Below are 14,110 nucleotides of genomic sequence, written 5' to 3' on the forward strand. Positions count from 1 at the left end.
CTATGCTAAATTGTGTAAATGTGTATGTGTAGATGGTGCCCTTATGACATCCTGGCATCTGATTCAGGGTGTATTCTCAGCTTTCTCACCATAACTTAAGCAGTGCAACACAAAAGCATTCGTCCTATCATTGGGCAATTGTAAGTTTGAATCCCAATGATGCCACGGAGATGGCATACTCTCTCACACCTGCAATCAGAATAACACTAGCCAATCACAGGCATCTGTGAGCTCATGTATTCGGTCGAGGGTGGATAGTGCCCTTTGAGTGTGTTATGCTGTTCGAAAACTCTTCATGTGACTTGGAGGAATCGTGTTAGTCTTCACGTGTAAGTTTTCACCCTCCCTGGTTGGTATAGCTGCATGTTGTATGACAGGGGAGAGCTGGCTGGTGAGTGGAAACTGGTATGAAGATGTGGAGAAAAATGGAGAAAAAAAGACTTGCCATTCCAATTACTATCCAATCTCAGTCCTGAATCAGACATCTGAGAAGGTTGCTAGTCCAAATGCATGATTGTTTGGGTGTTAATTCAGCACTAGGGATAATGCTTTGGAGGTAGTGTTGAGGTGATGCCAAGGTTGAGTAGAGGTGGTGTCGAGGTGATGCAGGGAAGCCATGGCCTGGTTAGAGAAGCAGCTTTGGGACCAAAAGGTTGCTGGTTCGATTCCCTGGACCAGCAGAAATGGCTGAAGTGCCCTTGAGCAAGGCACCTACTCTCCAACTGCCCCCCAGGCAGCTCTGGATATGTTGTATGTCGCTCTGGATAAGCATGCCTCCTAAATGTCATTAATGGAGTTGGTGTTCAGGTGATGCAGGGAAGACATGGCCTGGTTAGAGAAGCAGCTTTGGGACCAAAAGGTTGCTGGTTTGATTCCCTGGACCAGCAGAAATGGCTAAAGTGCCCTTGAGCAAGGCAACTAATCCCCAACTGCCCTCCAGGCTTCTCTGGGTACGTTGTATGTCGCTCTGGATAAGAGCGTCTCCTAAATGTCATTAATGGAGATGGTGTTCAGGTGATGCAGGGAAGCCATGGCCTGGTTAGAGAAGCAGCTTTGGGACCAAAAGGTGGCTGGTTCGATTCCCTGGACCAGAAGAAATGGCTGAAGTGCCCTTGAGCAAGGCACCTAACCCCTCAGGCTGCTCTGGGTATGTTGTATGTCGCTCTGGATAAGAGCGTCTCCTAAATGTCATTAATGGAGTTGGTGTTCAGGTGATGCAGGGAAGACATGGCCTGGTTAGAGAAGCAGCTTTGGGACCAAAAGGTTGCCGGTTCGATTCCGTGGACCAGAAGAAATGGCTGAAGTGCCCTTGAGCAAGGCACCTAACCCCTCAGGCTGCTCTGGGTATGTTGTATGTCACTCTGGATAAGAGTGTCTCCTAAATGTCATTAATGTAAAGTAATGTGAAGGTGGTGCCATTCCTTCTTGCGCCCATGCGCCTCTCCATATCAGTGGATGTCTCCATGTCAGTCAGACATTTCTGTATCTTCCGTGCCTCTTTCTCTTTCTCATGAGCGACTCGGTTGATCAAAAATTCCAGCATATTAGTGTTATTGTTGAAGTGTTTCTCGCCCCCACCCCACCCCACCCCACTCCACTATTTTTTTTCCTCACGCGTTCAGCTCAGCCTGCGTCGTGGCGCGCGCTCACAGCTCGCGCTAAACGGAACAGCCTCGGCGCGCTTCATGGACTAATTCTGACCGGAAGTGAGTGACTGGTCCAAAGGTTCTTTTGCGGTAAACTTCCGGCCCAAACGGACAAGACCTGAACAGAGCTGCATCCATGACTTTACACACTTGGCTGCTGTCCGGGTTTGGATTCATTTTGACGTCCGCGCTCTTCACTGTACAGGGTGAGTGATGAACAAACAAACAAACAAACACAATCACATTGCTATAGAAAACAAGCATTTATAAATTCTATTTCATCTCATCTCATCATCTCTAGCCGCTTTATCCTTCTACAGGGTCGCAGGCAAGCTGGAGCCTATCCCAGCTGACTACGGGCGAAAGGCGGGGTACACCCTGGACAAGTCGCCAGGTCATCACAGGGCTGACACATAGACACAGACAACCATTCACACTCACACTCACACCTACGGTCAATTTAGAGTCACCAGTTAACCTAACCTGCATGTCTTTGGACTGTGGGGGAAACCGGAGCACCCGGAGGAAACCCACGCGGACACGGGGAGAACATGCAAACTCCACACAGAAAGGCCCTCGCCGGCCCCGGGGCTCGAACCCAGGACCTTCTTGCTGTGAGGCGACAGCGCTAACCACTACACCACCGTGCCGCCCCGGGCCACATTTCTATTTCCTTTTATTATATCCTATATTATATTATATCTATTATTTATTGCTTATTTATAATTTAAATAATTATATTGGGCGGCACGGTGGTGTAGTGGTTAGCGCTGTCGCCTCACAGCAAGAAGGTCCTGGGTTCGAGCCCCGGGGCCGGCGAGGGCCTTTCTGTGCGGAGTTTGCATGTTCTCCCCGTGTCCGCGTGGGTTTCCTCCGGGTGCTCCGGTTTCCCCCACAGCCCAAAGACATGCAGGTTAGGTTAACTGGTGACTCTAAATTGACCGTAGGTGTGAGTGTGAATGGTTGTCTGTGTCTATGTGTCAGCCCTGTGATGACCTGGCGACTTGTCCAGGGTGTACCCCGCCTTTCGCCCGTAGTCAGCTGGGATAGGCTCCAGCTTGCCTGTGACCCTGTAGAAGGATAAAGCGGCTAGAGATAATGAGATGAGATGAGATATATATATATATATATATATATATCCCTATATACACACACCTCCCCATACATACATACATACCTACATACGTACACCCATATAAAATATATCTGTTATAAGCATACACCTTCACATACAGTACGCATGCACAACACATGCACACAGACACGAAAAGTAACAGAAAAGTGTTCTCATAACACTTAGTGCTACCCATCACCTCCCTCAAGGTGGTTCGAGTCCCACCTTAGTGGTTAGCACTGTCGCCTTGCAGCCAGAAGGTCCTGGGTTCGAGCCCAGCAGCCGGCGAAGAAATATACTATTGAAAATATGAATATACTTTAAATACAATAAAGTACATTTATTTTTCACCAGGGTTGCCACGTCTGCTGATGATGTCACTAACAGTGCAGCAGTAACCATTTCGAACTAGGAAGTGGAATTTTATGTTCAGGACACAAACAGAATGAGACACACAGCGAAACATTCCAGTGCCTCTGCAAAATATCAGAACTAACTGTTGTATAATATGATTATAACGAGTGCTTACTTCAAGAAAGCATGTTTCTCGAGAGGTGCTTCTTGTTACCTTGAGGCTTCACATTGCTTTAAACATTTTTTTTTTTTCACCCTAGAGCATTTAACAGGGATTAATGAGCTTTGGAAATCTGTCTGAAAGCTTTTGGTGTGATGATTTAATGGAGTGGTAAAGCGATTTAAAAGGATGAAGAGTATAATTCTGACTGGTACAAAACAATAATAACTTAATGTTTAGTCCACAAGACATAAGGGGTTATGAGCAGGTGTGAAGGCACACAAACCTACAGTCCTTTTAGAGCTAAAGGAGCAATGCTGATTGCATTCTAACCCGTCGGTATGATGAGAGTCTTGGGGAGTGGTTTGAAAATGATATATAGGAATTTACACTGCAAAAATAATGCTATTTTATTTGACTTCACCCACTCCGTCAGAGGATCCAGTATGACCAAATAATGACATACAGATGTAAAAGAAGAAATAGAAAATTAAACACTTGGGGTTATGCAGTTATAGGAAAATAATCAACAATGTGGCAGTGTAATGCAGCTCAGTCATTAGCAAACTTAGTGTGAACATTCCAAGGTGGATTATTTTCCAATGACAGCTTCTAGACCTCAGGAAATGTGTTACCAACTGTTTTGTAGAAGCCATACTTTTTATCCATTTTTAGGAACGTTTCATGATGTGGAATGTCTGTGGAATGAGTTCGCTATAGCAGCTACAAACAGTCATTCTGTCTGAAATACACCGACTGTTTAAAAGTGCTGACGCTGGAGACTCCTTCTCCTTCCAGAAATAAATGTGTGCTCACGAAAACTTGACTATATCAAAAAATTAATCCATTAATGTTAGCAAATCCCTGTATAAGTACAACCCCAATTCCAAAAAAGTTGGGACAAAGTACAAATTGTAAATAAAAACGGAATGCAATGATGTGGAAGTTTCAAAATTCCATATTTTATTCAGAATAGAACATAGATGACATATCAAATGTTTAAACTGAGAAAACGTATCATTTAAAGAGAAAAATTAGGTGATTTTAAATTTCATGACAACAACACATCTCAAAAAAGTTGGGACAAGGCCATGTTTCCCACTGTGAGACACCCCCTTTTCTCTTTACAACAGTCTGTAAACGTCTGGGGACTGAGGAGACAAGTTGCTCAAGTTTAGGGATAGGAATGTTAACCCATTCTTGTCTAATGTAGGATTCTAGTTGCTCAACTGTCTTAGGTCTTTTTTGTTGTATCTTCCGTTTTATGACGCGCCAAATGTTTTCTATGGGTGAAAGATCTGGACTGCAGGCTGGCCAGTTCAGTACCCGGACCCTTCTTCTACGCAGCCATGATGCTGTAATTGATGCAGTATGTGGTTTGGCATTGTCATGTTGGAAAATGCAAGGTCTTCCCTGAAAGAGACGTCGTCTGGATGGGAGCATATGTTGCTCTAGAACCTGGATATACCTTTCAGCTTTGATGGTGTCTTTCCAGATGTGTAAGCTGCCCATGCCACACACACTAATGCAACCCCATACCATCAGAGATGCAGGCTTCTGAATTGAGCGCTGATAACAACTTGGGTCGTCCTTCTCCTCTTTAGTCCGAATGACACGGCGTCCCTGATTTCCATAAAGAACTTCAAATTTTGATTCATCTGACCACAGAACAGTTTTCCACTTTGCCACAGTCCATTTTAAATGAGCCTTGGCCCAGAGAAGACGTCTGCGCTTCTGGATCACGTTTAGATATGGCTTCTTCTTTGAACTATAAAGTTTTAGCTGGCAATGGCGGATGGCACGGTGAATTGTGTTCACAGATAATGTTCTCTGGAAATATTCCTGAGCCCATTTTGTGATTTCCAATACAGAAGCATGCCTGTATGTGATGCAGTGCCGTCTAAGGGCCCGAAGATCACGGGCACCCGGTATGGTTTTCCGGACTTGACCCTTACGCACAGAGATTCTCTGAATCTTTTGATGATATTATGCACTGTAGATGATGATATGTTCAAACTCTTTGCAATTTTACACTGTCGAACTCCTTTCTGATATTGCTCCACTATTTGTTGGTGCAGAATTAGGGGGATTGGTGATCCTCTTCCCATCTTTACTTCTGAGAGCCGCTGCCACTCCAAGATGCTCTTTTTATACCCAGTCATGTTAATGACCTATTGTCAATTGACCTAATGAGTTGCAATTTGGTCCTCCAGCTGTTCCTTTTTTGTACCTTTAACTTTTACAGCCTCTTATTGCCCCTGTCCCAACTTTTTTGAGATGTGTTGCTGTCATGAAATTTCAAATGAGCCAATATTTGGCATGAAATTTCAAAATGTCTCACTTTCGACATTTGATATGTTGTCTATGTTCTATTGTGAATACAATATCAGTTTTTGAGATTTGTAAATTATTGCATTACGTTTTTATTTACAATTTGTACTTTGTCCCAACTTTTTTGGAATCGGGGTTGTATGAGAATGAGTGAATTAATACTGTATAATCCTGTTATTTACATTGCAGTCTTAACTACTGTCAGAGCTGCGGTTAAGCTGCTGTTAGGAAATTAATCAACAACTTCTGACCAATCAAAATCGAGAATTCAACAGCACCTTGGTATAAGCACAATTTTATTTGGATGTGGTTGAGGTTGTGTGCTCTAAGAAACATCTGTCTTTTTTAAATAAATGTTGTATTTTTTCCCTCTAAATTTGACTGCAATCAGAACCATATTTACTTCCACCAACTGTGTTGGACGAGGTTATGTTTTCTCCTCCGTTTGTTTGTCTGTTCCCAACGTAACTCAAAAAGTAGTGAACGGATTTTGATGACATTTTGAGGAAAGGTGGGCCATCGGGCAAGGAACAGTTGGTTACATTTTAGCATCAGGGCTTTCTAGGCATTCAGAGAAGGCCCAAACATATCAGCATTTCAAATGTTATTTTTAATTTCTTTCATTCTTTAATTTATTTCATCCTTTCATAATTTCATTATAATTATTCTCTTCTAATTCTAATTTGGCCTCATATTCTATCAAATTTGCTTCAGAAATGAAAGGATTACTGTCCTGAAAGCATTAAAATCGAGTTATCCAATGAGATTTGTTTGTTTGTTGTCTCTAGGCAGAAAAGAGTTTAGAGCTGCTCACTCATTGGTTAGGACTTCATTGCTGGGACAGAAGGCCATGGGAGTGTATGTTTATATAGGAAGTGGCAGACGAATTAACCAATCAGATTTTGATTTATAGTGGGAGGGACCAAAAATTTATCGCGCTAAGCCTTCTCGAAGGCCAACGCAAGCTTAACTGCGAATCAATGCCATCAGTGCAGCAGTGAAGTAAGCTTCCAGCTGGTGTAGCGTTCATCAGTAGTGTTAGCGAATGCTAATAAAGCGGTCAAGCCAGTGCTATTGAGAGCAAGTAGCACAGGCTAACAACTGAGAAACTAAGATTTCTGTTTCCAGACTCTTCTTCCACGCACGCTCGTGACAGGATTTTTCACTCAGACTTAACTATTCATTTCCCGATGTAATTTACTTAGTCACTTTTAAAATCAACATCGACAACTACACGCAACGGAGCGACCTGGCAGCCTGCCACTAATCCCTTGCAAAATCCTTTGTCCTGTTGCTTTTTGGTGTTTTGAAGTGCCAGCTCTAATTGTAACGGTTCGCCACTGGATTTTAGATAGTTAGATCGTTTACAATAATTCTTTGTTTGACATAAATTAATATAAAACAGCACATGTGGTGTAAAATGGTGCTATTGTGAAGATGTACATCCTTGCAAGGGTTCATTTGTTTGCTAATGTTACCTCCTGGTACATTGTGCATGTAAACAGTATGTTTTAACCTTATAACCAGCAGTACAATTTGTGCTTTGAGGCATTATATGTTGTCACTTACACTAAAAGTCATATCGTGCCCTTTTACTTAATGAGGTCCAGGTAGAACAATGCCTAATCCTTTAAGATTAACTTTAAGCATCCTTAATTTAAAGGATTACTGTCAATGCCGCACTGAGTTTCCGGTGCATTCCATAATGCCTAATCTCACAGTAAGCAAAGAAAAGGTAAAGCACCTCCACTGTGTCCTGAATGAAGACATTCAACATGTCCAGCGTTGTAGTTAAATGATATGTACCGTGCACTCACCGGCCACTTTAATAGGAACTTGTTCTTGATTCTAAGATTCCTGTTCTTGGTTATCAGGAGTGGAACCCAATGTGTTCTTCTGCTGTTGCATGCTGAGATGCTTTTCTGTTCACCACGGTTATAAAGAGTGATTATATGAGTTACTATATCCTTCCTGGCAGCTCGAACCACCTCAGATCTGGCCATTTTCCTCTCTTATCACCAAGGCATTTGTTTCCACCCACAGAACTGTCAGTCACTCAACTTGATGTTTTTTGTTTTTCGCACCATTCTGTGTAAACTCTAGTGACTGTTGTGTGTGAAAACCTCAGGAGATCAGCGGTTTCTGAAATACTCAAACCAGTCCATCTGGCTCAAACCAACACCCACGCCACAGTGAAAGAAAGTCACACTTTGAGATCACAATTTTTCCCATTCTGATGTTTGAACATTGTGAACATTAACTGAAGCTCTTGATTTGTATTTGCATAATTGCATGCACTGTTCTGCTGTCAAGAGATTGGCTGATTAGAGAACTGCATAAAACAGCAGGTGGATGGGTGTACTGTATGTAATAAGGTGGCCAGTGAGTGTAGGTTGGTTTGGATTGGAAAGTGCTTGGTTTGGAAGAGCTTCCTCATAACTACATTTAGAGTTTGTTTCGGAATAACATAAAATATTCATTGTGCAAAACGTACGAGCGTTGTTAACAAAGCTCACATTTGAATGCTTTTTTATTAACTGAGCGATTCTGTATGCATGAATCACTCTTTCCACTCACCTGACAGATTAAAAGAAATTCATGCTGACTTTTAAAATGTCAACTGCACAAGCAAATGCCATTTAAAAAAAAAAAAGTAAATTTTCCCTTCTGATCTTTTATAGTCCATGGACTGCAGTGCTATGGCTGTAACGTCATCCATGGGCAGAAGTATGTGGACGTTGGTTGCTCCAAACCTGAGATCATCACCTGTACTCATTCTCACAAAGGCTTTAAGCACCGCTTCTGCATCAAAACAGAGAGCAGTGAGTACTGTCTGCAGCTCATCATCAGGTTTTCTCCTGAATGATGTTTATCTGATGCCTGGATCTCAAAAACAAGTCAAGATCTAGCATTTTACTGATTACGGTTAAGTCCTTTTTGCTATACGTAGTTATACAACAACTTAATCAAAGCGTGATGTTCACTGTATAAGGAAATCATACTGTACTTATGCAAGGTGTTCGTCATCTTTTGGAAGACTGAATGGTTCCTTACATTTGTAGATCTTTGTAGAAAGTATAAGGAAAATGAAACAGCAAATACTTTTTGGCATACGCTCACCAGACATTTTATTAGGAGCACCTATCCACCTGCTGTTTTATGCAGTTCTCTAATCAGCCAATCTCTTGACAGCAGCACAGTGCATAAAATCATGCAGACACAAATCAAGAGCTTCAGTTAATGTTCAAAATGTTCAAACATCAGAACGGGAAAAATTGTGATCTCAAAGTGTGACTTTCTTTCACTGTGGCATGGGTGTTGGTTTGAGCCAGATGGACTGGTTTGAGTATTTCAGAAACCGCTGATCTCCTGGGGTTTTCATACACAACAGTCTCTAGAGTTTACACAGAATGGTGCGAAAAACAAAAAACATTGAGTGAGTGAGCGACAGTTCTGTGGGTGGAAACAAACGCCTTGTTGATAAGAGAGGTCAGAGGAAAATGGCCAGATTTGAGGTGGTTCGAGCTGCCAGGAAGGATATAGCAACTCTTTACAACCGTGGTGAGCAGAAAAGTATCTCAGCATGCAACAGCAGAAGACCACATTGGGTTCCAGTCCTATAGCCAAGAACAGGAATCTTAGAATCAAGAACAAGTAAGTTCCTATTAAAGTGGCCAGTGAGTGTACATGCAAAAGAGAAACATATTTCGGAACAGGAATATATATATTTTTTCCAGATATATCTATAGTTGGGGGCGGCACGGTGGTGTAGTGGTTAGCGCTGTCGCCTCACAGCAAGAAGGTCCTGGGTTCGAGCCCCGGGGCCGGCGAGGGCCTTTCTGTGTGGAGTTTGCATGTTCTCCCCGTGTCCATGTGGGTTTCCTCCGGGTGCTCCGGTTTCCCCCACAGTCCAAAGACATGCAGGTTAGGTTAACTGGTGACTCTAAATTGACCGTAGGTGTGAATGTGAGTGTGAATGGTTGTGTGTGTCTATGTGTCAGCCCTGTGATGACCTGGCGACTTGTCCAGGGTGTACCCCGCCTTTCGCCCGTAGTCAGCTGGGATAGGCTCCAGCTTGCCTGCGACCCTGTAGAAGGATAAAGCGGCTAGAGATAATGTGATGTGATGTGATCTATAGTTGGAAAGGTCAACATTTTCACATAATGAAAGCTAAAGGAGATTTTTGATGGATGTAGAATTGAAGCAAAGGCAAGTTCTACCTTAAAACTACTTGTTTTGGGGAAACAATTTAATTTAAATAAAAAATTAAACAAACAAGCTATTCATTAAAATGCATTTTATTCAGAAATAAATTTGGAAATGGTCATTAACATCGCCATTTACATTTGTCTTTGAAACAAATTTGAACCCTATGCCTTGAACAAAATATCTTTAAGACAAAGAAAAAATATATTTTCGTGAGTTCATGCTTTAATGGTAGATTACATGCATTGTACATATTTAATCTTCATTCCCAGAGGCATGTTTACCTGCTTTATATTAAATCAGTACATACGTCTTCCAATCCTACATTTATTTATATCTGTACAGTATGTTTGCTATAATGTTGAAGGTCCTGTGATGATGATACGAAACAAAATTCCTGTTTTAATACCACATATTAATACTAAAGCCATTGCTGTACACAATGATACTACAGATAATATGCAATATGTTTGTGTATTAGTTTATGTACACATTACTCGCTATTAGTTACGACTGCAAATTTTTAATGACCACCTTAATTTGCGCTTATTTTATAAATTCCTCCAACATCACTAAACTCTTTTGCATGGGGCAAATCCCAGACCTCAAAAGAGTCAATAATGAATCACACGCTAATGTTGACCTAAGACAAGGCATCAATCTTGGAGACGTTTGTAGAGCTTGACATGTTTGGTGAAGGGCTGAGGTAGCACTGTTTTCCACCAGCTCAGGGAAATAACAGGGTCAGAGAGTGCTGATGACGGACCGTCAGTAAATGTACAGACTGACGTACGAAACCAGGCTGCTTTAAGGCAGAGACAGGAATCCTCTGCTTTTGAGTCTCATGGGTTTCGTGTTTGATCTGGACCTGAACAGCGTCTTAATCTCAGCAAAGGATGTTTCAGTCCTGCTAGAGGTGTTATGTAACAGGCTTTGGAGCCTCTGCTTGCTGGACATTGTGTAAAAACTGTAAAATGCATCTCATTTCTCATTTCTCTCTTATTCATGGTGTGGAAATTTCCCCCAAAAGCAGAACGTTGAGTAAAATAAAAGTGCAAAAGATACTTTGTATGATATTTATGCAAGTTATATTGATGTAGAATTTATTCAGATGGGTCTAGGGCTAATACAACTGAGTGCAGTAAGTTTTTTTCCCATAAATTTTCCCACTATTGCATTTTATTTATTGTTTAACAATTATTTCACGAAATCAAGTCGTACATGAGCTGATAGCTGACGAGGCGCGTAGTGGAATAATTGTTTTATTATATCCACATTCACTGGATGTTGAGAAACAGAGGATTTTTATTTTTATTTTTTGCAAATTCGATAAATAAAAATTTTATACAAAACATCCACCAAAATCATTTCCGCTTAGGTGGACTTATTAAAAACCTATCAATAGCTGCATGAATTGACTTTAGTATTGTTGTTGTTGTTGTTGTTGTTGTTTTTGGACATTTCAGTTATGTAATTTTCAAACTTCTTTGAGTTTTTGAACCAGGCTAAAAAAAAATTCAACAAATTTTAATGCTTAAAGATGAACAATGTAAACAAACCAGCGAAATGAAAGGAGCAATTTGTGAAAAGTGCTATAATAATTCTTGGGAAAATATATATATATTCTAGCTCAGCCCTACGATAACCTGGCGACTTGTCCAGGGTGTACCCCACCTCTCGCCCATAGTCAGCTGAGATAGGCTCCAGCTTGCCTGCGACCCTGTAGAACAGGATAAGTGGCTACAGATAATGGATGGATGGATATACTAGCAGGTTACCCGGCGTTGCCCAGGTTTTGCAAAATTCTGGGTTGCCCCCAGACTTCCATATCAAATTTGGTGAAGATCTGTCAAGAAATGGTGATGTTAACCCAAGACAAACAAAAACCCAAACATCCACCACCCAGGGGCCCACCTGGGACCCCCTGGGGCCCAAATATGGAATTTCTGAGTTCTGCCAAATTGTGGCTATCTCCTGTACCTACTTGCCAAGTTTAGTGAAGATCTGTCGAGAGCTTGTGTTGATAAATGTAACGTGAAAGGCATTGAAGGAAGGGGTGGGTGGATGTTGTGCCACCCAAGGACCTCCCTGGGGCCTGGACATGAATTTTGTTTATATCTGCAAAATTCTGGGTCATCCTCGGACCTACTTGCCAAATTTGGTGAAAATCCGTCTAGAAATGGTGACGTTAGCTCAAGACAAACAAACAAATAAACTTTGCCGCATACTGTATATGTGTGTGTGTTCTTACCATGAAATAATTTCATTCCATATTTTGTAGCTTTTTTGCATTTTGGGGGGGTTTGTTTTCGAGTAGAGTTTTTATTTCGTCCTCGGTTGGTTCAGCAACACGCTCCGCCAGTTTGTTTTTCTCTACTCACGGTATACGAGCTGATATCCTAGTAGTAGAGTAGCCAATCAGAGTGCATGATTGCTCATATCCAGTGATGTAGATATCATAATACTGTTTATATCACAGTGTTGTTGAATTCTTGATTCTGATTGGTCAGAAGATGTTCTATAGCAAAAATAAAAAATCTATAATAGCAACTCTGACAGTAGTGCTATCAGATCACATGGTTAAATTAATGTTACTGTTTCTATAGTAACAGAGTTATTAAAAATAGAATGGTGAAAGAACGTCTGTTTACTTGCTTCAATGTAAATGATAACAATATTAAGTGTAACTATATACAGTATACAACCAGTAAAGTACGACATAGGCGCCATTAAAGTATAATAATAACATACAAGGAGTCTTGTAAGTTAAAGTGTCCACCAGTTGGTTATTTCAGTCACTTTTTAACTGGCCCCTGTGAAGTCCCCTGCATCGGCTTATATATCTTTTGGTTGGTTTCTCGTCTATTTATTTTGTTTAGCATTTCAGTGTAATTGACCTTCAGTATAGGAATAGGTAATACCTTATTCAACTAATTATGGATTTAGACTCTACATTTGTGTTGCTGCTTCCCGCAGGGATTTACTGTCATCTTCAAAAGGATCCACTTTCATGCGTTAAATTCCCTCTTCCTCACAAAGGGAAACTTCAGACACAAGTTGGATCCAAATCCAGCCATTAATCCAAAGTTAATGAATGCAACTTCTAATTAGAACAAAATGAAGAAGGCAAAGAAATGTAATTCACACCTACGTGACACTGATTAGATTTCACAGCTGGTCCTTCATTATAAGAAGCAACAAAAATAATTAGTGTATTTGGTACGATATTGATATTGAAAAAAAACTGCTTTGTTTTATTACTCTGTTATACACACTTGAAATCAGTTCAGGATGCCAAGAAGGTGAAACCTGATGTGAAATCAGATTTTGTATAGATAAACTGTAAAATAGGGGTATATTTTCCATTTTAGGTTAACTTAAAATGCACCTAACTCTATGAATAAGGCTAGTTTTTAGTCATTGTGAATTTGGAACATATTGCAAATCTTTCTGAGTAAACTCCAAAAGATGAGGTATTTGGAAGAGATCTGAAAGGAGTAGAAGAGTTTATTACAGGTTGCTATTGGGATAATCACTAGTCTGAACATCTGTGCCCTGTCTCTGGCTCCACAGTGGCACTGGGTATCGTCCTGACCAGTGGCTGCGCCACGTCCCGCCACTGTCAGCAACAGGAGCTTCCCGGAGTGAACATCCACTGCTGTGATACAGACTTATGTAACAGTGCTCCCTGCTGGCATCCAGGAGCCCTGTATTACATCTGCATGCTGGTTGGCCTGATGGTGATGCATCTGTGAAGGAAGGCAACTCCTGAGAAACAGTTTCTGTGGAAATGTTCGAAAATTATGTTTTGTCCTTCTTTACGTTTTCATATGCTTTTTTCATTATATGTGGCATATTACATTCCTCTTGCCAGTCAAGGACTTGAACTGAAGGATGGCCAAAGGGACTGTGATGAGGGTTCGTATCTGCTAGGTACTTGTCATCAATAAAAATAAATAAATAAAATTAAAAAAATAATAATAATAATTTTCATAAAGTGATGAGTCACCATGTCTTGAAATGTAGACAATAGGAAAGGAAAAATGGATGTTGTGAAAGTAAAATAAAATCAATCACACACTGTAAATAATGAAGTCCTAATGATTTTATTTAGTATTTTTACAAATTAATTCACTGCTGTCAAGTGTAAGGTAAGTGTCATTATGGCATGGACAACATTTTCTATCATTATATGTTTATTTCACATATATTATATATTCTACGTAATTGGTTGATTGTGTTTTGGACTGTATATAAATGAAGTTGTCTGTATTAAAATCACAATTTCAAAATATAGCC

General features: G+C 40.8%; 1 protein-coding gene across 1 annotated transcript; it reads left to right on the top strand.

Moving 5' to 3' along the window:
- Window positions 1-1,665: 1,665 nt before the first annotated feature.
- LOC132875753 (uncharacterized) lies at window positions 1,666-13,836 on the top strand. The gene is made up of 3 exons (XM_060912784.1): window positions 1,666-1,852; window positions 8,287-8,427; window positions 13,385-13,836. The coding sequence occupies exons 1-3, from the start codon at window positions 1,783-1,785 to the stop codon at window positions 13,564-13,566; spliced, it is 393 nt and encodes a 130-aa protein (XP_060768767.1). The 5' UTR covers window positions 1,666-1,782; the 3' UTR covers window positions 13,567-13,836.
- Window positions 13,837-14,110: the final 274 nt, after the last annotated feature.

This window comes from Neoarius graeffei, chromosome 28, assembly GCF_027579695.1.
Source record: "Neoarius graeffei isolate fNeoGra1 chromosome 28, fNeoGra1.pri, whole genome shotgun sequence".
NCBI lineage: Eukaryota > Metazoa > Chordata > Actinopteri > Siluriformes > Ariidae > Neoarius > Neoarius graeffei.

Bases quoted from the DNA above. Each gene is read 5' to 3' on its own strand.
- LOC132875753 (XM_060912784.1), top strand. From the start codon at position 1,783: ATGACTTTACACACTTGGCTGCTGTCCGGGTTTGGATTCATTTTGACG. The intron at 1,853-8,286 runs GTGAGTGATGAA...GATCTTTTATAG, and splicing joins CGCGCTCTTCACTGTACAGG to TCCATGGACTGCAGTGCTAT. The intron at 8,428-13,384 runs GTGAGTACTGTC...CTGGCTCCACAG, and splicing joins CTGCATCAAAACAGAGAGCA to TGGCACTGGGTATCGTCCTG.